At 35.0% G+C, this 27,280-nt stretch overlaps 1 protein-coding gene across 1 annotated transcript in view; it reads right to left on the reverse strand.

Annotated features, from left to right (window-relative positions):
• LOC150079434 (vesicle-trafficking protein SEC22a-like) overlaps positions 1-27,280 on the reverse strand; it is a 115,543-nt gene that overhangs the window by 34,878 nt on the left and 53,385 nt on the right. Inside the window, exon 4 of the mRNA XM_090383067.1 lies at positions 16,903-17,073. Within this exon, the coding sequence (XP_090239193.1) occupies positions 16,903-17,073 (171 nt within the window). The remainder of the gene's footprint in view (positions 1-16,902; positions 17,074-27,280) is intronic.

Here is a 27,280-nt window from a genome sequence, read left to right on the forward strand (position 1 = left end):
GATTGCATATGTCTTATGATGATGGTACTTATATCTTTAAGTAAATCCCACATCAATACATTGTGATCACTGCCACCTAGTGGTTCTTTTATCTGAAGATTCATAAGGAATAAATAATCACTGCCTGCTGGTAATCAGATCAAGAGTATTATTCTCTCTTCTTGCCTCTCTAATATGCTGCTGTAGAAAAAAGTCATCCAATAAATCCACAAAGGCCTTGCTAGTTTGTGAGTGGCCATCCCACAAGTTTCAGTCACTATCTGGAAAGTTGAAATCCATCAATATTCTGACATTCTGATTTACTGGCCCACTATTTCTCTGTACAGTTGTTCATTGTAGTCATTATGCCTATAACACACTCCTACTGTAATTTTTGTTTTCCCAGTGCTTATATCACACCAAACTGACTCAACGTTGCAATGACTACTCATGTCAACTGGATGTATTGCCTTTTCTGTACAAATTTACTCCCCATATCCAAATTCTGCATCCCTTATATCCGAGTAACACGATGTTTTTATATCCCCATAATGACTGCGTTTAATGACCAGCCCTTCAAATTCAGTAGATTTTATTTACTATGCTCCTAGTTGGTGCCCATGCACCTGTTCTTACTCTTAATTACCTGAATACAGCCCATGTATTTACCTCTTTCACGATGACTCACAGCAGGCCTTGAAATCCCCAGCACCTTGCTTTTCAGGCTGCTGCATATTCCAATAGAAACAGTGCAAGAATCACTTTCACCACCGTCTGTGGCTATTGTTAATCTATTAGTCTGTATCTCCCCAAAGCTAGCAGTTTTCTGACTCGTCTAATGCTGCCGCAATAGCATCAGTGAATATCTGTGAACCCTGTCTATTTAAGTGTATCCCATCCCTATAGAAGCAGTCTCTCCTGTTAACAAGTACAGACTACACTGAGAAAAATTCTACCCGATGAGCCTTGCGCAATCTCTCCAAGGGCAAATTGACTGACAAGGCTCTCATCATACACTCTCTCCTATTGTGTCTAGGCAGAATTGCAGACACTTTCAAATTCAACTCTAACTCACGATTTTTCTCAACATTTCCCTTTACTTTCCCTGTAGGCAGTAAATCTCCTACTCTTAATATCATTAGTGCCAACGTGAACAATACCACCTTTTGTGCCCTTAAAAGAAGGTATATGCTCTACAAAGTCTTCAACTTTTGCCCCCCCCCCCGACAGACTGTCCCAGTCCTATTCCACCTATCTTTTTTCAACAATATATTTCCCTACGATAGAGTCACCAACAATAGCTAACTCCTGTGAGACCAGCACGTTTTGCCCTGGGGGTTACCACTGGGCTGCCTGATGTTCAAATATCAGTTCTGGCATTGAGTTGGGAAGCTGAGTGCTTGATGCCCCCCCCCCCCCCCCCCATTTTAATACCTTTGAGTGCATCCACCCTACTTCTCAAGCTATGATCACAAAGGCTAGCCCAGCTATTACAAAGCTGAGCTGGCACCACATTTCTTCACACTTTCTGCACCGAGCAGATACAAGACATCATCATCATGCCCCGCCAGCTATATCATTTCTGTTCCAGAAAGATCTGCAAACATTGCACAAACAGCACATTTCTTCTACCCATGATTTGTAGGAGAATTGCCCCTTCAGTTCTTCAATTAGGAATACTACATTAAAATAATATACTTAAATGAATAATGATATTGCTCTAATTAACCAGTTATGCAGTAATAATACGTACTAGCCCACCAAGTTTACATTATATGTACTATGCTATACTGTTACTTTTGTAAAGTTATGTTTATTATAATAGATAATAAAATTACTTGCTAATACTAACCTACGTGGTTCGAGTTATCAAGATACCTATTTACCACAATTGAAACAATTAAAACACTAGAATTCTCCTATCGCTACAGTAGAAATGATGAGATATGATATCCATGTGAAATCACCGATACAAAAGATCTATGTATATTAAGTCGTAACTTTCAAAATCTATAGCTAAATTTAAAAATAAGCTAACAAATGTGATTAAGACTATTAAACTATTTACTGAAGACAGTTTAATATGTTAAGTCAAAAAGACTGCAAAATTTTCCCAAGAATTTATCATTCCTAGGAGCTCAATTTTCCGACTTCACAGTTCACAATTTCAAAACAGTGAAAATCAATGAAGGGTGTCAGGCCTTTATTGCATTAAAAAAAAAAAAACAAAAAAAAAAAACTTTTTCTACATAACACATAGGAATAATTTCATCAGACTGCCAACCATGACCAACTCAGAGACAGAGTTGATTCTAGTGGTCAATACACTGGCCATAAACTTTGAGGTCCATTCTATGTTTTCCCTAGTAGCTTGTGTATATTTATATTGTTCTTGGTAGACTGATACTGCTGAATAACTAGAAATTACATTATGCATGAGAGACAGATAAGAGAATAATGCTGTTAAATAGTGGATGACACATGTGAGCTCAAACGGATAACTTTAATGCCCTCTGGCCAGCCTGACATTGCCAAGTGGCCAATGCAAGAGTGCTACAGTACACATTTGAGTTGATTGTGGTTTAAGCACATGTGACTGCTAAATATGGTAAATGATAATATTCTTGTCAAAATGGCTAATTGTAAATCACTTTGACCTATGTAGTCATGACAGAGTATAAATGGAATATTTTTTCCCTTCTTTTTTGATATAACCATTCAAAGAATTAAACATTGAGAACTTAGATGAAAATGTTATAGGATTAATTGGAATAAAAAGAAGGTACTCAGAACTCCAGTTTATCAAGTTACATAATGGGATTGACTAAAATTGAGAGAGGATTCCAACATTTGAAATAAACAAATCCACATAAATTTACAATTTTAATTAGAATTTATTTTAACATAAAATCATATTTTCAAGGAATGTAGCTTTGCAAATCAGCCTTCTCTCTGATAGACTTCATTAAATTGAAGCATAACACATGAACGACAGATGACCATATTTACGACTGATAACATTTAATAGTTATTGACAATGAACCTAATTATTTAAAAATATAAATTAAAATAATTAAATATTTTTAATTTAATTTAAATAAAAATATAATTTTAATAAAAATATTTAAAAATAATATTAATAAATGATTTTCAATGTTCTTTCCTCTTTTACTGTCTTTACTATTACATTTACATTGAATTTAACTGACTGATCACTATACAAGCTATGACATTTAATAAAGTAACTGTGTGGGAGGGACATAGAAAACTGGTAATTAATTTTTCACTTTAGATGGAGTGAATATGATTTGACAGTTTGAACGGAGCAAATTTTTTTAATTTAAGGCATATCAAAAATCAATAAAAATTTACAAAAATAATGTTTTAGCTGGTTTAGCTGGTATTATCTTAGTCACAGAGAACAGATGTCAAACAGATTGTAAATAATATATAAAAAATATATTATAAATATAAAGGGAATAAATCTGTGTCTTGGTTCTAAAAGGGCTATTGTCAATATTAACATATACAGTGAAACTTCCCTTTAACAGACAGCCATGGGGAACGAAAATGTGTCCGTTAGAGAGAAGTGTCCGCTAACAAGAAGTCTGAGGGAGAAAAAAAAAAAGAAAGAAAGAAAAATCGTTTAATGTAAAATTAAATTAAAATATATACAGATTTTGAACAATATTTTTGTAAATAATATACAATTACATACACAAGAGATAAAAAAAAAAATCGTTAAACGTTTAATGTAAAATTAAATTAAAATATATAGATTTTGAACAATATTTTTGTAAATAATATACATACAATTGTGCTATGCATATTATGACTTTATCTTAAGAAAAATACATACAGTAATCACTTATTTTGTTCTGCACCTTCTTCCGGCTGATAATTTTGTTTTCAACATTTGTTTGGAGTGAAGAAACCATCGAAAGTCCTTCAGTATCTTCTTCAGCGGCGAAAAACATTTTTAAACAATTGATTTGTATGAGCGCTTCTTCTATTTTCATCGGTGGTTCGTCGTTAATATGTTCTTCTACAGAATGACCTCCTTCCATTTCTTCATCCTCATGAGGAACTTCCTGAAAAATATCGATGATAATGTCGTTGATATCTAGAGCACCATCTTCTGTAGTGAGGTTCGAGTCTATATCTTTGTAGCCAGGGTCACTTGTAGCTGAAGTATCGTACATTATCCATAGATGTTGAAGTTCTTGTTCTTCTTGGTGCTCCACATTGCTGTTCACAACTTCAATTTTTGCATTTGAGAAGCCAGACTTTACAAAACAGTTCACGACAGTTTGTTTTCTAATTGCGTTTACTGAAGAGGAAATATACTGAATCGCATCTAGGATGCTGATTTTCTTTGCAAGGTCACTCGCACACGTTACATCGTTCATGTTTGCAATGAGATGTCTTAAAACACGTTTTCTGTAGTGAAGTTTAAAATTTTTTATTATCCCTTGATCCAAGGGCTGACACTCTGCAGATGTGTTTGGTGGCAGAAAAACGATTTGAATGATACAATTCAATGTGCGGGTGAGATGCAGCATTATCCATGAAAAGAATAATTTTTCTATTTTGACGAATCATGTTTTGGTTAAAGTGACTTATCCATTCGCTCATGATATCTCGTATCATCCACGCTTTTTTATTAGACTTCCAGTCAACATTCAAAAGATTCAACTTTTTGCCCTTGAAACAACGAGGATTTTGTGGTTTTCCTATAACAAGAGGTTGTTCAAAGTATCCCAGCATATTTGTACACAATAGTACAGTCAAGCATTCCTTAGAAATTTTTCCGCCCTGGCACTTTTCGTTTTTTAGACTCATTGTTTTTTTCAGGAAGAGCTTTAAAAAACAACCCTGTTTGGTCACAGTTGTAAATATCCTTAGCTTCAAAATCAAGACATAAATCTTCCAATTTGACGGTCCACTCTGTTACAACCCCGGTATCAACAGATCCACCTTCACCACTTACGGTTTTCCAAGAAATTTTATGCCGAGTTTTGAACTTGTCTAGCCATCCCACAGAAGCTTTGAACTCATTTACTCCCATAGATTTCACAGCCTTCAAAGCCTTTTCCCTAATAATAGGCCCATTAATGGGAATTTTTTTAGCATGTTCGCGACAAAACCACTCATGCGTAACATTGTCAATTTGAAGTCCAACAGTTTTCGGGAATGATTTTTGAACCTGATTATTTCTGTGTTGCCAAAATTGTTTGAGCATTTCATTTTTTTTTCTTTAGGATGTCGCTTACCTGCATCTTCCCGATTTTGAATTTTGCAGCGAGATTGTGAACACTATTTTTTTGCCGATCATACGCATTAATGAGTTCAACTTTATCTTTTAAAGTTAAATGTTTACGAGAAGACATTGTGCACTTCACACGACACTGAACAAAACTGAAAACTGAAACTGAAAAGACAAAAGGCCGACCAAATTTCCCCCCCCCCTGCACACACCAAATTCATCAGAAGTTTTACACGTGCCTTAAAATTCTCGAAAAAGGGTTTAGAACCGCGATGTAAACCTTGATAAAATTCAGAAAATCGGAAATAGAAAATAAACACACGATTAAGACAATACGTGGCAGAAAAGTTCCTAGAAAAAGGGCCGTCAGCTCTCCCGCAGTCCGTTATGGGGAGATCAAATTAAGTGCTAATCTAAACGAAACAGTGCAGATTGCCTGTCCACGTCCGTTACAGAGAATGTCTGCTAGACAGAAGCTGAAAACACGTTAAAACCAATGGAGGTGAGTTGGGGAATTTGAAAATGTCCGTTGTAGAGAGATGTCCGTTAACGAGAGGTGTCCGTTAGGAGAAGTTTCACTGTACTGGGTTTATATATGATTGAGCTATTATTTTGTTGTATCAATCTTATGCTAAAATGGCCAATGTATAGCTCTCTTAGTAATTGAAGAGCACTAGACAATAACTGTTTTAGTGTAAGAAAGATGCAACAAAATAATAGTTCAATGATTTGGTCTCTTTCAGAACTGAAAGATCTAATGTCAGTTTTTGTAATTAAAAGAAACAAATCAGAAATAAAAATTTAATTTTTGGAAAATTTTGAAATTTTACTTTTGGAATTGCTTATTTTTTAGTAAGTGGTACAGCAGGCTTCACAAACCTTAGAAAGTACTAATGGCTGAGATGCTAGGGTTACAATATCAGAGTTTGACAGCCCATCACTTGGTTATCAATGGTTGTAGATTGGAAGATGTGAATTTGGATTTCTTCCACTATCATACCTGACAATTAGGTGCTCCATTATTTGGCAAGGACTAAAAAACATTCTCTGAGGATTATGGTGTAGGAAACTTTCTTCTAACATGTAACAATGCAATATATATATATATATAAAGGTAAACTGTAGCTATTATCAATCCACTGCGGGATGGATTCATGCGACTCAACAATTCATGCTGAGGGAAATGGATCATAATCTGCTATGCTGGTCCAGTGTGGGTTAGCAAATCGACTGCATTTAGCAGTCAGGAGGCCGATCTATATATATATATATATAAATACATAATCTAGTTCAAGATATGAAGACATGTAAAGTAGATTTAACAGAACAGATTAAACATTACATCGGCATGTGATACAGGAATAATTAATGTGGAATAGGAATAATGGAGAATTCAATAATTAATTACTTAATTAGATAAACACTCAGAGCATTTCACATACCTTAATTATCTAATTCTCCACATACTTCTATATGTGTGTATATATATATATATATATATATATATATATACAGTATATATATATACACACACACACACACATATATATATATATATATATATGTGTATATATATATATATATGTGTATATATATATATATATATATATATACACACACACATACAGTGCTTTTTTTGTAAAAAAATACGTGTCGGTACTCATTCTTTGCTATCAGGAAAAATTGAAAATTAAAAGGATATGAAAAAGTACTCTGAAAAATTTTTTTTCCCTGATATTGTTACTTTAGTAGTAATATTTTTAGAATAAGAACAACAAATTAAGTGTATTAACACAAAGTTTATTAAGCATAAATTTATTATTCAAGTATATAAAAAAAATAAGTAAAATGTGAGTAAAATGAGTAAAAAATAATAACATAAGTAAAAATAATTTCATAATAAAGTTTTTGTAGAATTTTCCAAATTTTTATTAAGTTCTCATCCGACACCCTATGCCAGGGGTCGGCAACCTTTTTGATCTAATTAAAAAAAAAAGAGAGAGAGAGAGAGAGAATCTGAAGAGCCTGCAGGGAGGTGAGAGTTTTTTAAGAAACGGAATAGAGTGGGAAGGTGTTTATTAAAAAATATATATATTTTTTGAAATATTATTTATTAATACTGAAAAAATGCAACAAACATCCAATTAGGTACAAATTAATGTGACTTTTGCTGATGAACTTCTTGAGTGAGTCTCTCAACATCATGCGAGTATGTCGTAATTAAACATGCTGAGCTTTAAACATGCTCGCATTGTTCAGACGATGGTTTCTTGATTTATTTTTAATATAGTTCATGTTCAAAAATATTTTCTCGCAGAAGTACATCGAACCAAAAACTGAGAGAAGTCCAAATGCAAATATTTTCAAATTTATATATGGGTCTGGCAATCTACTCCACGCATCAAACACAATTTGGTCTGCATTTTAAACTCATCTATCGCCGTCCATTTGTGTAGAATTGCAAGGGTAGCCTTTTGCTTCTCCAAATCCTCAATTTCAGTTTTAAGGCATTTTGGTCTTGCACTCCACACGATGTCCTTGATTTTTAAGTCCTCTAACTCCATTTCAAATTGTGCTTCATATGAGCTGTAAAATTAAAGAGCCGCAGTTACATGTTAAAAGAGCTGCATGCGGCTCATGAGCCGCAGGTTGCCGACTTCTTTTCTTCCTCTGTGTTCGGTTGCTGAATGACGTTTCCGAAGCAGCCATGAATCGACATATTTTGCTGGATTGAAGCGGGTCAGTGGTGGGCCTACAATTTTAAGAAACAGTAGTGAATAAACTGTTTTTGTCATCTACGAAGTGATGGTTGGGCTGGCGATCAGATTCATTTGTGAAAATCCTCGTTCACATTCACTCGATGATGGTATCGTACTCAGAGCGTTCATCAAATGCTTCAATTCTTCTGAAACCTTCTTATCCCCGAAAATTAGGTATCCCCGAAATCCACGAATTGCATCTCTTTTATTTAACGGTAACCTAATTGACAATTTTCTAACTTCACTTTCACCAAATGCCAACAATTCATGTTTAGAAGGATTAATACCTTCGTTGTCCTCGTTTTCCTTCTCTTGTCATCGGTATTGTCACTAGTTTTTAAATTTGAATTTTTTTTTTTTTTTTTGAAACTGTCCAAAATGTCAGTGTCATTTGGATATTCAGGTACTGTGACCGTGTAAACAGAGATAAGGAAAATTTATGGAAAAATGTGGATAACGCATTTTCGCAAACAACAGATGATTATTTGTCAGGGTAAAAGAAAATTACTTTTCTAATTCTCGAACGTGGCGCTTACGGTTGATTCATAGCGGTGTCCAACCTATGGCCCGCGAGGAAAGTGAACTAAAACAACATTTTAAATTTTGTTAATTATCAAAAAATTTTTCATTACATGTTTTGTTCAGTAAATGTAATTGTGTATTGTACTTAATAAAATTTTTGAATATTTTCAATTTTACTTTTACATGCAACAAGATATGGAAAATGTAACACACTAGAGAAATCTAACTTTGAATTTTTTTTTTAATATGGCCCCTGTACGGGAAAAAGTTGGACACCACAGGACAGGTTGTGGGGTTTTGTCAATGATATACAGGAATTTTGCTAGCAGGGAAAAGGAGGTGATTGTCCCTCTGTATAAGGCAATGGTCAGGTCATGCCTTGAGTACTGCGTACAGGTCTGGAGGCCCCATTTTAGGAATGATGTAGATTTGCTTGAGCGTGTACAGAGAAGGGCAACAAGATTGGTGAGGGGAATGAATGGATCCTCTTACCAAGAGAGGCTTAAGTTCTGCAAATTGCAGCGGCTGGAGACTAGGCACCTGCGAGGTGATCTGATTGAGGTGTATAAGGCCTTGAATGGGTTGAGCACACTGAATTCTGATGGGATTCTTCCACTTGTTCAGATTACGAACCTAGAGGGCTTAAATTCAAATTGAGGAAAGACAGATGTAGATTAGATGTGCAGAAATTTGCCTTTAGCCAGCGGGTGGTTAATTTCTGGAACAAACTTCCATCTGTCGTTGAGGAAGTTGATAGGCTAAATAAATTTAAGGAGGAACTGGACAGACATTTAGAGGGAATTGATTTGTAATTTTTTTTTTTTTGGCTGATGCTGCATAAGCTCATACACTTTCTTTCTTGCATCACATGCCACTATTACTGCTACTACCACCACTGCAGTAGAAGGTGGGCCAGAGCCCATTGGGATCAAGGTGTATTCCCAATGGGCCAGAGCCCATTGGGAATACACCTTGATCTGCCCACTCTTGACTAGCGCGACTCCTCCGTATGTGGTCGGATAGGTTTTACCAGGTAACACTAAGTTGTAGAATGTTTTAGCTCTCTTAATTCGTGCAGCAGCACTAATTGCCTAAAGGCCAGAAATGCGAACAGTGCGTACCGAGTTAATTCTCTCCTAATCCGTTCGCTGTACAAATATTTCCTTCACCCAACGGAAACTACTGTATTTTAAATGTAACTTCCAAGGGGAATTCAAAATAAATCGCTATAAAAGGACTTCATTAAACAGAGGCCCGACTGAGTAATTTAGAATTATAAAAATGGTTATACAGTTTTATATAGAAAATATCTTAACAATAGACAGTAAAAATAGCAATTTTAGTTAAATAATTTTAAGTTTATTTGAATAGTAGGCAAAAATGTGAAAAAAAATTACGGAATATTACAAATTTCGAAGTGCATTGCATCCAAATGTCACACGTCACTGTTAATAAAGGTGCTGGGTATGCCGTACCGTTGTGTACCATCCCCGAAAAAAGCACTGTATATATATATATATATATATATATATAGGGTGATTCACTACCAGTGCGACAAACTTGTAGGAAGTGTAGGGGGCAACAAAGACGAATTGGAATCACATAGCATTGCAGGATCCGAAATGCCTTCGTCATGCGGTAGAGGACGTTGAACGGGAGGTCGCGTGACCAGCGATCCCGCTGGAAGTCAGCATTTGTGAACCATTTCTGTTGAAGAAACCAAGTAGCAAAAGTCCACCGGAGTGGATAATCTGCAGGCTCCAATGATTGGACGCGTTGCAGATGGTATGAACTCATTTGGTTTGTTGACAGTATCCCCCATACAGTGGATTGGAAATACTCAAATCGTTGGCCTGTCGCTCGAGTACTCGTACTCGGATTGCCTTCTGCAAGACATAGGGCATTCTCCTCATTGTCTGGCGTCCTCGTCATTCGCTCTCGATTCATGGTACCTCTCGTGAAACAACCAGTCTCACGTAACCTTCTGTGCACACGTGCGAAAATCGTATGATGAGGAGTACGCCTGTGCGGGAAACGTTCCTGGTACAAGCGCAGAGCGGTGCACCCATTACAGTCCGCAGCTCCATACGCGAGGTGCATGTCGGCCAGTTCAACGTTTGAACACTCGTCCATCCTACTGCCTTGGGAACTGGTTCGCAAATGCTGACTTCCAGCGGGATCGCTGTTCACGCGACCTCCCGTTCAACGTCCTCTACCGCATGACGAAGGCATTTTGGACCCTGCAATGCTATGTGATTCCAATTTGTCTTTGTGCCCCCTACACCTTCTGCAAGTTTGTAGCACTGGTAGTGAATCACCCTGTATATATATATATTGGAACTTCTGTTATGAACTTCTATTTAACGAATTTCTCTATACAGGCAATCCTCGCTTTGTACAGTAGTGTGTAACCTATAAATGACCGTGCAAAGTGATCTTAATCAATGGGAAAAATTACGACTGTTCCGTGACCTTTAAAATTTTTTGTCAAAACATTAAAAACTGTCTTACTGTCGGTTATAAATGTATGAAAAAATGAAAAAAAGGAGTAAAACTAATATTTATTTATTACACTGTCATTTAAAACATTAGAAAAATTCAGAATTAAAGTATTTTATTTCTTTGTAAAAACTTATCAAGAGTAGGTTGAGCAGTGCTTGCCTTCTTCTTCTTCTTGTATAACTTACAATACAGAGCGAGCATCTTTTCTATGCCTTGGCGAATTGTCATACTCCCGTCTAAATTTGGATCAGCTTCCAACATTTTATCCTTTGCACTTTCAATCGTGAAATATCTCTGAGAGTTCCTTTAATGTGAAGTTTTTTGCCAGTGTCACTTCCTCTGGGATATCTTCATCCTTTTCGTCACAACCACTTTCCTCATTTATGTCAATAAGTTCGTCTTCCCTAAGTTCCTCTGGCTGCATATCTAGAGTCTCTCGAATGGCGGCAGCGTCAAAATTCCTGCAGTCAGTTATTTCTTCTATAACTTTGTTTACATTTGATTCGAATTCTGCAAAGTTATTTGCACAGTGCGGTAAAAGTTTCTGCCATACTGAATGCATATTACTTGCTGTTACTTCCTGCCATGATGCTTGAATGTTTTCAATCGCATGCTTTATGTCATATTTTTTCCAAAAACTCAGCTATAGAAGTAATAATAATAATACTCTCAGCTAAAGAAATTGCATGATCTCCAGTTGTAGTGTCAATAGCCTGTCCGAAAGTCTGTCTAAGATAATATGCTTTAAAAGTTTAAATAACTCCTTGGTCCATTGGCTGGGTTAATGAAGTTGTGTTTTGTGGTAAAAAGCAAATTTTCACATTTTCATTCAAGTCCCCAAGAGAACAAGGGTGACCTGGAGCATTATCCAACAGTAGTAGTGCTTTAAAAGTTAAATTATTTTGCCTACAGTATCTCTCTAATGCTGGACAAAATACGATTGAAACCAGTCTTGAAACAATGTTACTGTAATCCATGACCATTTTATTTACATGCCAAATGACTGGTAAAAATGCTTTGTTACGATTTTTTAATGCTCTGAGATTCTCAGACTGATAGATAAGCATAGGTTTTAATTTAAAGTCACCCTCTGTGTTGCCTCCTAATAAAAGAGTTAATCTATCTTTGATTCCTTTATGGCCACTTCACGATCCTGTCTTTCGTCGCATAAGTTCTTGATGGGGTTGCCTTCCAAAAAAGACCTGTCTCATCAACATTAAATATTTGGCAATCATCACAATCACCTGCCCTAACTTAATCCTTGGAATCTGGATACAAATTTCACAGCAGCATCCTTAATCTGCACTAGCAGCTTCACCAGATAGCTTAAAATTAATCAGTTCATGCCGAATTCTGAAACGATGAAACCAGCCTTTACTGGCAGTAAAAGGTTCTTCAGTCTCCGTGTAATCACCGTTTTCTTTCAATGCGGCAACTAACTTGAAGGCTTTGGCCTGAATGCTAGCCAAACTGATTAGGATTTTTTTTTTTTTATTACAGTCTTCAATCCAAAGTAGAAGTAAATGCTCCATTTCAACTATAAGCGGCTTTCTGTTCCTAGTGCAATTTAAACTAAAAGATGTTGAAACTACTTTACCTTGTTTTTTATATTAATCAGACTTTTTTCAATATTTTTTGTACCGTAGCTTCATGCAGGCTTAGGTCTCGTCCTATCTTTGCTTTGCTGTCACCATTTTCAAGTTGTCTAATCACATCCAATTTCACTTCCAGCATTATCACTTTTTGTTTCTTTGCTGCACTTTCATCTTTGTTGGCCAATTCCCTCTTTCGATTATCCATTTTTGTAAACTGTCACGTGGGTTTATCACTGAGAAACAAGGAGGCAATACAACTACACACGCTTTGATGTCTGTGCGTGAACTGAATAACAGATGCGCAGCGACCAATCACTGATGACCAACCAGACTTTGAAAGAAATGACGTGATTGGTCACTGATCATGATGTGCATCTATTATTTAGTAATTTGTGGAATGAAGAGCTAGCAGCGAAGTTTTTACTTTATGCAATTACTCACAGTTAATATACACCGTGGTAACTGAAATTTGAACAGTGTTGTTGGGGGACTGGTGTTATTTAATTAAACCATGGTAACTGAAATTCGTGCATATCGGAACTGTGCAAAGCAAGGACTGCCTGTATTACAAATTTTTTTCACAAAACATTACACCTTGAAATGAAATTACATGCAAAATTAATCCCATATAGCAAAGTGTTAATCTCTATATAACAAATTTTTAAAAAAATTAGCAAAAGCATTTTTAAAGGTTTTAAACTATTTACTGCTAAACAGCCACTCAAATATAATATGGCCTCCTTTCCTCCATAATTACTCATTAGCATCTGGAATTACCCATTTGTTTAGTGAACACTTGTAGCCACTGACACCTGTAGAAGGTCTTTGTTTCATTTTAAAGGTTTGTTACAGGGAAAAAAATAAAAAAAACAAATGGGTTTTCTTAAATGAAGTAAAACTTTGCAATACATAGGGCAGATTTTAATAATTGTAAATTGATGTTGGCTAAGTCCAATAAGGGGAAAATGAAATTCGCTGCAATGAAGTCCTTAGCATGCTATGGCAGCAATACATAGAACACTTTAGTAATTGGTTTTTAATACCACCTACTGAGTGATGTTCACTTCAACGAAATACTTTGTCAACATCAATTTACAAATCTGCCCTATTTATTGCAAAGCTTGACCACATTTAAAAAACAGATTTGGTTGAAGTGAGAAGTGAAAGTCACTCAAATAGGCAGTATTAAAAACTGACTACCAAAGCATTTTATGTATTGCCGCTGCAATGTGCTAAAGACTTCACTGCAGAAAATTTCATTTTCATCTTATTGTACTTAGCCTGCCACAGAATTGTGGAAAAAATTATTTGTGGAGAAAGTGTTGATGTAAGAGAAGAACACTGTAACAGTTGGAGGAAAAACACCTTAAAGATTTTGGAAGAATATTAACCTAAGGACGTTTTAATGCTGACTAAATGGGTTTATTCTTTAAATGTTTACTTAATAGAATGCTTGCTTTTAAGAATGATAAATGTTTTGGCAGAAAACAAAGCAAGACAAGATTCACTATGTTAGTTGGAGCCAATGACAAGAAGTGAAAAATTAAGGCTTTTAGTCATCAGAAAATCAAAAATCTCAAGAAGAGGCACAAAATCATTATAAGTTGGCTAAACCTTTAATAAAAAAGCAAGGATGACAAGTGATATTTCTGAAGAATGGGTATTAAAGCTAGACAAGTGCATGAAAAAAAAAAAAAAAAAAAAAGTGTTGATTATTGATAACTGTCTGGCAGATCTTGCCAGTATTTCAGCCAATACTTAAAAGCGTGAAGTTGTTGTTTTTACCACCAAACAATGTCAAAACTCCAGCCAATGGTCCAAGGCATTATTAAAAATTTTAAATTTCATCATCAAAAGAGAATATTAATGAAGTTTATCAATTCATTATAAGAAAATAGAAACCTGTAAGTTACAATAAACCTTGGAGATTGCATCTCTGAACTAGTAAAAGTTTGGACAAATGATGCGAGTGAATATACTACTGTATTCAAAATTGTTTTTCAAAAGTGGAATTTACATTGATTACAGAAGTTGAATGACAATGGGAAAAACAAGGTGAACTGCCACTTTCCTAATTGAAAAACTTTTGGACATTATTAGAATCATCTGGAAACATTGAAAATCACATAACACTGGATGGTTCAATTAATGTATATCAAGATCTGGCTACAACAGAACATACAATTGAAGATGAAATACTACTGAACAGTGTTAGGCATGATCATGAAGAAATCAACAATGACACTGAAGGTGAATCAGAACAACCCATAGAAGAGCCAACTTGTGAAGAAACGATTCATGCTTTTAAAATGGTTTGTCTAAGTCTACAATTTTGTGGAAATATTCCTGATAGTGTTTTTAATGCTCTGAATAAATGTGAAGTTTTCTTTGAGAAACAGACATTTTTTAATTGTGCCATATAAACAAAAAGTACTGATTTTTTTAAATTTGCAATACTTACCCACAAAAATTGTGTAAACGTAATTTAAATAAGTATGTTTTTGAAATAAATATATTAAAAATGAATGATCATTTCCATTTTTATTTTATAATTAGGTGACAATTTTCAATAAAAAAGATATTTTCCATATAATAAAATTTCTCTGTAACAAATTTTCTCACTGGATTTATAAAATTTATTTTTGGGAAGTTTGGCTGTATATATATAGATACAAGATTTATAAAATGGGTCGAGAAAATTTTCTTGAAGTTTATGCAGGTCACATTATTAAAAAGGATGAGAAATACTAAACTAGATGATGCAAACTAGTGAAACACTACCCCATTCTTCAGGATGTGAACTTTTCCTGTGGAAGGCAAAAGATTCAAGCCATGAAACCTGAAACAACAGAGATACTCAAACACAGCTGTTAATCATGTAACTGCCATCAATTTTGTGGCCATACTTGCCTTCGGGTGGTGTAGATTGTTGAAAGTTCAACAGTGACCATTTTGAATGTCCACTTTAGAGATCTCTGTGAGTTTTAAAATACAGTCCTAACAATGTGATACTAAATTTATCATCAAAGAGTATGGTTTCTCCATTCTGAAACACTGTACATTTTCCAGTTTTTCCATGTTATATCCATGGGTTATTTGTTAATTTAGATATTAATTTCCATTATTATCTATTAATTTAGACATTAACTCATTGATGTTACTTTTTATCTTCCCTACACATTTACACTTTATATTCACTTTGTATTTAGGGGGTGGTTTAAATGAAATCTGCAGTATCACTGAAATTATAGCAAATATAATACTGAAGATAATAACTCTTGTGGCATGTTATTTCCTTTCAAGTTTTCTAGCAATTCTGAGTGCATGCACCGTTCTGTCCACTAATATCACCCTTAAGTAGATGGCATACATGGTGACAGCTCAAATAGGTCATGCAAGAAAGCTGAGTTGCAGTGTATAATTAATTTTTTTTTTTTTTTTTTTTTTTTTTTTTTTTGAGGACAGAAGGGCAAAAACTCTTTCAGTTTATCTGATGTCATAGATTTGTAACAAAATTTGAGGTCTGTTATCCAGAGGTACAACCCTGCAGCACAATAATGCCCACCCACTATACTGGAGATGATAACGGAGATTTGCGTCAAAGTGTTATCTCATCTTTTACTCACTAGGCTCATTAAGATATAATTACAATTAAAAAATGCTGTTACTCTGTGATATTTATCTGTATAAAGAGCATCATGTTCTTGGACCTATACCAATCCTTTGATCACTAGGGATCCTCGCTAGGATCAGTTCTGAGTAATTTCTATTCTTTATGGTGACTAAAAGGTGCTGAAAAGAGATGCTTCTTGTCTGATGAAGTTTGCCCTTATGCTATTCATCCTACACTGGAGATGACACAAAAGATTCAGTTTGATATATCACTTCAATCTCAATAATCAAATATAGCATTGAGTGATTTTTTTTTTTTTTTTTTTTTTTTGGAAACTGAAAAAGGTGCTCAGAGAGCATTACTTCTCAACAAATGAAGAAGTCAAAACAAAGGTTTAGATCAGTGAAGAAAGATCCTCTCAAAGATACAAGTCATTGGCTTGCTAGTGGAATAAGTGTATAGAACATAATGAGGTCTGTAATGAAAATTGCAATATAAAATAATTTTTTATATAACTTGCGCAGTTTTCATTAGAATCATCCTCATAAGAATTCAAGACTGAAGCTAAATGCTATGTTCTTAAAAATCAATGAAAAATCAATGTATACTTAAAAATAAATTATTTGTGAAATACATAACAATTTTCATTTAATGTTTTCAACTTACCACTAGAAGGTAAAACAGAAGAACTAGCTCCAACTACAGGTAGCAAATCCTGCAAATTTAACTGTTGTGGAGGACGCAGCTTAATTTCTGTGCTCAGATCTGATAAGTTGATGCATGTTGTTAGTGAGCGTGGATTGTTGTAACGCTGACGTGTTTTCTGAATACAGCTATCTAATAAACAAAGATAATATCAACAAGTTCCACTAGAAAAATTAACAGAATAGGTTTTAGAAGTGTCAGTGGTGATCTAATATATTCAAAATTAGTGCAACTTAAAAAAAAAACACCTTAAAAAGCCATTTTTACCTATGGGAAGGCATTCAAATGAAAAGTGGGCAACCTTGACATTTCCAGTATGGGCTAAGCAATTGTTGTGGCATCAGAAGAGGCCACAGCTGTGCAAAAGTTTAGGATGCTTGCAGCATATTCAATGGCAAAATCCACTGAAATAATAAACACGTCAAAAATCATGTTTAATATTTGATTCATCTGCTATGTGAATTCGCTGAAGAATCTCATACATATAGTAGAGTAACAAAAGTAACAAAACAAAAAAAGAAAAAAAAAAAAAAGAGAGAAAAGTGGAAGTGTGCCAAAAAGAAAACAAATTCTAACATAATACTATTATAACTATTTTAATTTATAATATTATTTTGATATTATTAACTTATATAAGTTATTACATATATATAGTTATCAGTTATATATATTATTAATTATATTATTATTATTATAACTTATTTCACTTATACAATAGCTTTCATAAGCTGAATTTTAGTTTTTGGTTACAGTTTTATCAGTCTTTTGGCCCAATGATTCTGCCCACATTCTTAAATGGAAATTGAGATCTGATAAGTTACTTGGTCAAGGCAGGTCATCAACCCCAAGGTGAAGAAAAACTACTAAAATCAAAATAACTGACAATTCTCTATATGAAACTGAGTAATCTGAGCTTACAATAAGAATCTGAGAGTAAATTTGTAAATAAATTTGAACTCTATATAATAAAGTTAGCAACACAGTATTTGAAAAATTTAGATGCAGCTGAATGTCTTTTGGTCTCTTCTCAGATCTACTATGATTGAAAATGAATCTTAAGTCCTGAAAATTTACAGGATGCTTGGCATTTCTTGTCCAATGTACTACCTTGCATTAGGCATCCTGCTGTTGCTGTGGGTTTATTGGCATAACACACCGATTAATCATCTTGCACAGGGCTGGCCGCAAACTTTGTGGGACCCTGTGCAAGGTGCTCGTAGATCCCAATGAGATGCCAATGATGAAAATAAAGTATATATTTGTTGTATTGTCTTGAAAAATTTTACTCCAAGTTCAGAAGATATGGCAATATCACCCAAAACAAGGTTTATATTGTAAGATGCACAGGGAGTATATATCGCTTTAGGGTTTTCCTTCAAAAACCGTGCCTGAATTCCTTTATTGATACCTTTCATGTTTGACCCATTATCGAATCCTTGTCTTCGACAATTTTCAATTGGTATGCATAATTCTTTTAATAATGCCTTCAATCTGTCAAATAAACCCTTTCTAGTTGTATCCTTAACAGTTAAAAATGTGACAAAATTTTCACGAATCTCAGCTTTAGCATCTTTGACATACACAAACCTGAATACAACTGATAACTGTTCTTGTCTTACTTCTGGAGTACAGTCAAGTTTTCAAATTTGATCCAGTTTTTTTAAAACTGGATCAAATTTGGAAATCAGTTTCATAAGGCCAAGGAAATGTCCATTACTGGGGTTGAAAAGTTTGTCACTTGTTCCTCTTAATGCTAAATTGTGCTTTGCCAAGTAGATAATTCCTTCAAATGCTAAATTGTACTTTGCCAAGTAGATAATTCCTCCAATAATCCTGGCAAATACTTGACGTAATTCTTCCGTCTTTTCTTTTATAAGTTTTTCACTTCTCGCATCTAATGATGTTCCCTTAATTAAATTTAGTTTCCTTTTGATTAAACTATTCATACATTTGCGATGAACTGGTGACCGTTCATGTTCTGAAATTCTTAGATTTAGGTGAGACCAATCATTAAATCCTTTGCTACAAAAAGCGATTTCTGAATAGGAATATAGTTTACAGCAAAACACCATGTGCTGTCCGAACTTGATGAGTATATTAGCCACCGTTGTTGAATTTCACCATTTGGTAACTGCTTTGTATAATAGTACTTGGAAAAGCATCTTCCATTGCTATTATCAGATTTTATTTGAACTGGTCCTTTTTTAATTACTAATGTTCTCATTTGGTCGGATATTATATATTTTGGCCAAGTTGCTGGATCTTCAATAGCAAAATTTTCATCGACACCAACACTGGAATGGGCTTCAGAAGTTTCATTTTTGCCTTGTGCTTCATTGTGTTCTTTTATTTCTTGATTTCCTATTTCTTCTTCTTCCATGTGTTCTTTTATTTCTCGATCTCCTATTTCTTCCTCTTCCATGTGTTCTTTTATTTCTTGGTCTCCTATGTGTTATTTTATTTCTTGACCTCCTATTTCTTTTTCTCTCATGTGTTCTTTTATTTCTTGATCTCCTATTTCTTTTTCACTAGTAACTGCTACCATTGGTGTTATTTGCATAGTCTTGACCCTGAGCTTTTCGTCATTGCTCCGTGTTTCCAAATTTGATACAGTAACAAATTCAATATTGCATTTTACAATACTGAATTTGTTACTGTATCAAATCTGGCTTCTTCTTGTTTCTTTGCCAATTTTTTTCTTTTTTCAGATCCACTAGGATATTTGCAATTCTGGTCTCTATCTCGCTTGCCCATTTTACCGTAAATGCAAAAACTTTTCTTCATATAAACATATGTAATAATATTATTAAATCTTGTGCAAACGAGTTTTCGATCATCACACTCGTATAGTCGTTCGCAGATTAAATAATTTATTAAACAGAAACATAAAATAACACTTTAACTAACCAAATTATGGCAATCTATATATGGAATATTGGTGGAACGAGGAAACTGTCATAAGAGGAGCCACACTGATAGAAGAGAAAATTTAAATAAGCACTATGAATAAATAACGAAAGACAGGTATTTAGTAAACCAAGCGCAAAAACTTAAGACACTTTGGAGGAGTCGCTTAAGACAAAATATTCTTCAAAAGACACCATCAGCTGAGCTGACACATGACAAGTATAGACCAATCAGGGCATTGGTCATGTGTCAGTAAGCATCAATTAGCAATTACCAGTTTGATGTGGCAGATCAGAGACTGCCACATCAAACAAGAACAATTCTTTCATTTCTTGTTGATTTTGTGCAAAACCGTATAATTTATAATAATTATCTCATTAATCATTTTATATTGTGTATCGTGCGAGCGTGGGACCCCAGCAAGTGTGGGGCTCTGGGCGATTGCCCTGGTCGCCCATGCCTCAGGCTGGATCTGATCTTGCAAGTAAGTTTTCAGAAACAGATTCATTTTCAGCCAGCAGAAGGTCTTGAAACAGACTAAAATATTAGGCTACATCTAAATTATAACTCTATATTGATACCTGTATTATGTACAATTCATAGACACATTTATTTCCATTTCCTCTCAAATTCTTATTGTAAGTTTGTTAGTTACTTATTGTTAGTTTGTTAGTTGTTATTTATAATAATAAATTCAGGTTATCAAGTTTCACTCAGAGCAGCACTGAGCATTTTAGTAGAACTCCCATGTGTGTGCAACATGTCTTTCAACAAATTCATCAGAACAGGTTTTGCATCTGCAATACAAAATGAAAAAAATAATGAAAATATATAAGTAAGCAGTAGTGGATTGTTATTAATGTTTATCCCTGATAAACTGGAATTGACAAATTAGTAATGGAGCATCTCTTCCCACAGATAAAAACACCCATCTGAAAAAAACTTTGTACTACTTTGCTGCAGAGGCATTCCTAGGGTATGTTGTGTCTGGGTGGCAGTTGAAATTTGGCACCCCCTTTAAAAAAATTTTCTTTGTATGTGTATGTAAGTTTCAGGCACCCCTTGAATGTTGGCACCCAGGTGCAGTGCATCCCTTGCACCCTCAGGATGGCCCGCCCCTGCTTTCCTGCTGCCCACAATGAGGCTTTCCACCACAGAAATTATATATATTTTTTCAGTTTTTCAGAGTTAGAAACATCAATAATGTAACCTTTTATTTATTTATTTTTTTAAATATGCATATACAAACCTTCAGACTTGTAAAATTTTACTGATACCATGAATTTCCAGCAACTGATGATAATTACCATTTCTGTGCAAACCCATAATAGATGCAGTAAAATATTTCCCCATAAATGATGAAGTTATGTCTATACAAAGTGAGAAATGTCTAGGATGACCTTATTCAACATTTTCTGTTGATGATTCTAACTTTATTTAGCCTTTTTAGCAAACATGATACCCCAGAATAAAAATTCATATATTATTATATCCTTCAGTTATGCAAAACATGAATATGAGCAAATTAACACTTAAAAAGACAAATATACAGGAACTCCCCGACTTACGTAATACTTGACTTACAGAAATTCAACTTTACGTAACTTTTTGCCAGCTGGTGCAAACTTAAAAAAAATTGTGGAAATGTATTTTGCATCCCAAAATACGTTTCCATGTATTTTATGCAAAATATATATATATATATATTTTTTAAATTTGTTCCAAGTCCTTGGAAGTTAAAAATTTTGCTATATTACTAAGCTATTTATCTCTCTAAAAGGTCATATTTTTAATGGAAATTGCACTACACTTTCACTATCATCATATGTTCCCGTTATAAGAATCAATTTTGAATGCCTTTGTGATATTTTTCTAAAGCACATTTCTGGAAGTCACGCCAAAAAAACAATAAAAACAATTTGCACTTTCCGGTTTATTGGGCTTTTCCGTTAATCTAATTATAAATGGGTAGTAAACTCAATCTTATTGCATTTGCGATAATACCGATAACTGGAATTCTGTGGGTTTTTACGTTACAGTATTATGGTGAAATGAGTTCCCCTTCACTGAAATATTCAATCATATAAAAAATATAAATAAATTTTCAGAATCTTCTCTTCATTCCTATTTATGTATTACAACGATGAAGGGAAAGGGACCAATGGAAAGTGCAAGTGCTGGCAGTGCCAGGAAACGAAACAAAATTGATTTAGAAATGAAGATGATTAATTAAGAAGTATGAAGCAGGACAAAGTTTGTCATCTATTGCACACAATTAGGTCTCGCTGCATGTATAAAAGAACATGTTAAAGGATCAACACATTTAAGATCAACAGTGATCACAAAACAGAGGTCAGGTGCTATATCGAAGAGGGAACAGCTGTTAATAATATGGATGGAAAATCAGATTCAGAAGCAGGTGCCCCTGAGTCTAATGACCATTCAAGCAAAAGCAGCAAGTATTTATAAAGGTATTAAGGATAAGTACGGTGAACACAAACACAATTCATGGCAAGCAACAGGTGGTTTAATAGTTTCAAGCATTGCTCTGGTTTCCACAACATTAAAGTCTCCAGTGCCAATTCTGCAGCTGCAGACAAATTTTGTGATATGTTGGGAAAAATTGATGAAGGCGACTATTCAACGCAGCAAATTTTTAACATTGACAAGACTGCTCTGTATTGGAAAAAAAATGCTGGATCAAAGATACATTGCCAAAAAGGAAAATACAATACCATCTTTTGGTGTGAAAAGATAGGGCCACGCTCTTGCTTGGGGCTAATGTAGCGGGAGATTACAGATTAAAACCACAGCTTGTATACCATTCTGGAAATCCTCGGGCATTTAAGGGCATCAATAAAGCCACCCTACCCATTCATTTCTGATCGAGCCAGAGAGCATGGATAAAAATATCTCTCTTTGAGGATTGGTTTAAATGCTGCTTCATTCCAATATTTCTTTCCAATATTTTTCATTGAAAAATATTGTAAAGTCAACAACTTTCCTTTCAAGATTTTGCTTCTATTAGATAATGCTCCTGGACATCCTATTCATCTAGATAATTTCAGTTTGAATGCGAGAGTCGTATTTCTACTGCCAAACACGACTTCACTCATTCAACCTATGGATCAGGGTGTTATTTTGAATTTAAAAGCATATTATTTATGCACAACATTTGTTCAGGCATCGTCTGCAGTAGACGATGAGAAAAATTTTACGGTAAGACACTTGGAAATCTTACAATATTTACCACGGCACCTTAAACATTAAATAAGGCTTGGGCAGAAATTACTAAAAGTCGTTTAAATAGAGCATGAAAGAAAATATGCCCACGGCATGTAAAAGGCTTCAAAGGATTTGAAAAAGATGAATTATATGAAGAGGTTACAGATAAGATTGTAAAGGTTGCAGAGCTACTTCAGTTGGAGGTTGTTGCCAAAGATGTGGAGGAAAAAGAGAAGGAATTATCTAATAAAGAACTTATCGACTCGCAGCGATAGTGAAAGAAGAACATGCTGATGAAGCTCAAGATGAACCAAACGAGGAGCCACAACGCTTCTTCACCAGAGAGAAGGCAATGGCATTTCGTGAAATTGCATTGGCAATGGTGAGGTTTGAGAAGATGGATCCTGACAGCGAAAGATTCTTAAAAGTTAACAGAGGGGAGGATATGCTCGCTTTATACAAAGAAATCTACGATGAAAAGAAAAAAAGCCACTGTGCAGTCATCCATTAATATGTTCTTTCATAAGGTTGAGTGGCCGACCCCTTCTAAATCTCCATAGCCCTCAACCTCCGCAGCAGCATACCTATCAGCTGAAGAGGTCGATTCTGGCAACGATGCTCGAGAAGTAAAATTTACTGACGTTATGCCTGTCTCCTCTCTTGTTTTGTAATTTTATAATTTTGAAATTTTTTAAATTGCATGCTTTTGTAATTTTTCCTGCGCATGAGATAAAAAATCAAATAAATACAATAAATAATTCTATTTACATGTTTATCAAAATTTCTTTTTTGATTCAATCAATTCACCGAGCACAGTTGCAAGTGCTGCACAAGCAGGGGGGGAAATTCCGACTTACGTAGAGTTCTGCGAAACGCAACCCTTACATAAGTCGGGGACTTCCTGTATTCTTTTTTGGTGAAACCTCAAGCTCTGTTTAAATTCATCATTATAAGAGAGTTATACCAAAAATAATGCCCAAAAGTGTTAATTTAAAATGACTATTTTTTTACCACTGCCTAGGAATGCCACATTCTGAAATGGGAATTGATATGTGAAGAGTGTCATCTTCAATGCAGTCTTCTTCATGCTTTATTACTACTTCTCAATGTTTAGGTAAATTTTTGAATGTTGCTTAACTGTCTGCTGAAGTTCATGTCTCATGCACTGGGACTTAAATTTATGGCTAGGTTATGGCTGCACCCAACACTGCTAAAGCCTTCCTCCATACAACAGTTCCTTGAGCTTGGGGAATAGATTGTAATTTCAAGGGTTCATATTAGGACTATAAAAGGAGTGAGGTGGTGCTACCCACTTGTAATTGGTGAAAACAAGCTGTACAGATTGACCGTTTATTTCTCTTCTGATATGAGGCCTTGCACTGTCATGGTGTACGAGCACAGCTTCCAACATCTGTGGCCACATCTGAATTTTTGGGCATAATTTCTGAAAAAGAAATGTTGCACAGTAATTTCCAGTTGCAGATCTTCCAAGTGGCTCACTGTCAGTGGCAATAATGCCCTCATAATGGTAAGCATGATGACTATTTATTCCACTTTTTATTGTTGTTGGTGTCATTTAGAAGAGCACGGTAAAGATGGGTGTTACCATCGAGCTGATTGTGACCTCAGTTCAGGTTCAAAGTTGAATGTCCATGTCTCATCAATGGTGACAATGCATTTTAAAAACACTTCACCTTCTTGTTGGTAACATGCAAGTAACTACACTGAAATTTCTTTGCACTTTGCTTAAGCTGATACCAAATGTGGGACCCATCACGTGACTTTTCATTTCTGTAACACCTTAGTTAAAATTTGGTGAACTGATAATTTCAGTATTCCAGGTTTGTTGGCTATTTCTTCACCGGTCATATGTCTGTCTTCCTCTAAAAATGGTGGTAATGATGACTGCCAATGTGTTGTCTGTAGATGTTCTCGGTCCACCTGAGCACTGCTTATCTTCAACACTGATCTGACCCTTAAGACAATGTGAGTCAGTGATTGACCACATCAAGTTTCAATTTTAATGAAATATCTCTGATCTGAAACAATATCACCGACGATTTTTTAAAGCCTCTAAACAAGCATTCAGTGCAAAAACTGTTTCAAGCTCACTAATGTTAAGGTTAAACTTCAAATTATTATTCTGATAAATGTTGGTTGTGCAGGAGCAAGGAGCATGTGTAAGTGTGCACTACTTTTGGAATACCTCTTGTATTAAATATGGTAAAAACTTTACAAACTATATGTCTTCTAAAATGCTCAATTTAACAGGAAGGCATTATATTAAAAGACCTGAGTAATATATAAAAAATATATATATATATATATATATATACATATATATATATATATAAATAAAAAAAAAATAATAATAATAGATAAATAAACCCAAAATAAAATTTACCAAAAAACCAACAGAATTTATAAACAAAAGCAATAGAAATGGGGCAAGTTTTCAGAGGCTTAATCCTATCTAAGAAAAGAAAGTTAAGAGCCCATATGTATGGCAGACTACATAGATTCGTGTGGATGCAATGTTTGTTCCGGGAAATTTAATTTACAATGATTACCATTTGCCATATAGTAATTGCCACAAATTAAAATTTCCCAAACATTAAAGAATGCCATACTTATCTTATGTTTAATGCAGTCCACCATGTAGATCACCATGTAATAAACCATGTGTAGGAGCTCCTACGCTCTTTACTTTGTTAGTGCTAGATGAGGATGAAAGGTTCAGAAAATTTGTTGGTTGTGTGCACACAGTATGCAAAGTAATGTCTTTTGTTAAATTAAGCATTTTGGAAGAAGCAAGCTTATTAAATAAGGTTTTGACCATATGTGATAGTACTTAGAAATGCTTACATAGACTGCATCACAGATGTTGCATAAAGCTACTTAAAACAAGAATGGATGATGCAATGAGTTCTTAGCATGATCTAGATATAATATCTGCTGTGTATAATGATTTTGTAAGTTCTTAAAAAACATCATAAATTGAATTGTGTGTATACTAAACTTTTGCACAGGTACAGGTGAGAAGGAACAAAGTGTGCATATTTGCACATACATAAACTGTATTTGTTGCAACATTTTTCAAAATATGTAACACATTTCAAGTTAATAAAAATTTGCAATTCACCTGCCACAAAGATTTTGTTAAAAAACACAAAATACACTGTATTCAAATAAAAACATTTCAGAACTGCACAAATACAACTACACATTTATTAGAACTTGATTAAAAAAAACCTAGCAGAAGATAGTTTCATCTGATTATTGTGTGATCAACGGTACATCTACGGGGAAGCCTGTATCAATCCACGTTCAGGCATCAGTTGCATTGCACCATCACAGAGTGTACATGCACACGCACAGAAATATTACCTCTATTTACTAGGCACATTTACACATATACACTCGTGAGCCAAAACTCATGACTACCCATCTCCATGAGTGCATATATCCCTCAGCACCTAGGAGTGATGTCACTGACCAGTACTGCACATAGTGATGGCATGGGTAGTGCCTGTTAGCTTGTCAGTATGAAGCCCATACAATGGGAAAAGGAAAGGACTTGGCAGAGTCTGAACAGGAATAATTTGCAGTACTAGGTAGGCAGGAGCCAGCATCTCAGCAACTGCATGCATTGTCAGCTGTTCAAAGGCCACTGTAGTGAAGGTGTGGTGGGAATGGTCTAGAGGGGCACACAACCACCCAATGTATGTGCCAGGACGGGGAGACCACCACTGGTTGACAGTCGAGGTTAATGGTAGTTGGCATGTGCCGTTTGGGAAAACAGACAACTCAATCCCTCAACTAATGGCAGACTACTAGAGCACACAGAAAAATGTTTCCAAGCACACCAGCCAGCAGATGCTCTTGTGGACAGGCCTATGGAGTAGGCAGCCTGTTCATGTGAGCATTGTTCTTGGATACCGGATGACTGGAAAAGAGTTGCCTAGTCTGATGAATCAATATTGCAACTCCATCATGTCGATGGATGGGTGCATATTTGACAGTGAGCAGGTGCAATGAGAATGCATGGTTGGACAAAAACAGGCCAGTGGCAGTGGAAAAAAAGTTCAGGGGATGTTTTCATGAAGATCACTGGGTCATCTCATCTCCATTGAACATATACCCCACTGCCAGATCCTACCTTTGCACTGTTTTGGATCAAGTTTTGCCCTACGTGGACTCTTTCAAC

The sequence above is a fragment of the Mastigoproctus giganteus genome, chromosome 10, assembly GCF_048544385.1.
Source record: "Mastigoproctus giganteus isolate SK-2022 chromosome 10, ASM4854438v1, whole genome shotgun sequence".
Classification (NCBI taxonomy): Eukaryota; Metazoa; Arthropoda; class Arachnida; order Uropygi; family Thelyphonidae; genus Mastigoproctus; species Mastigoproctus giganteus.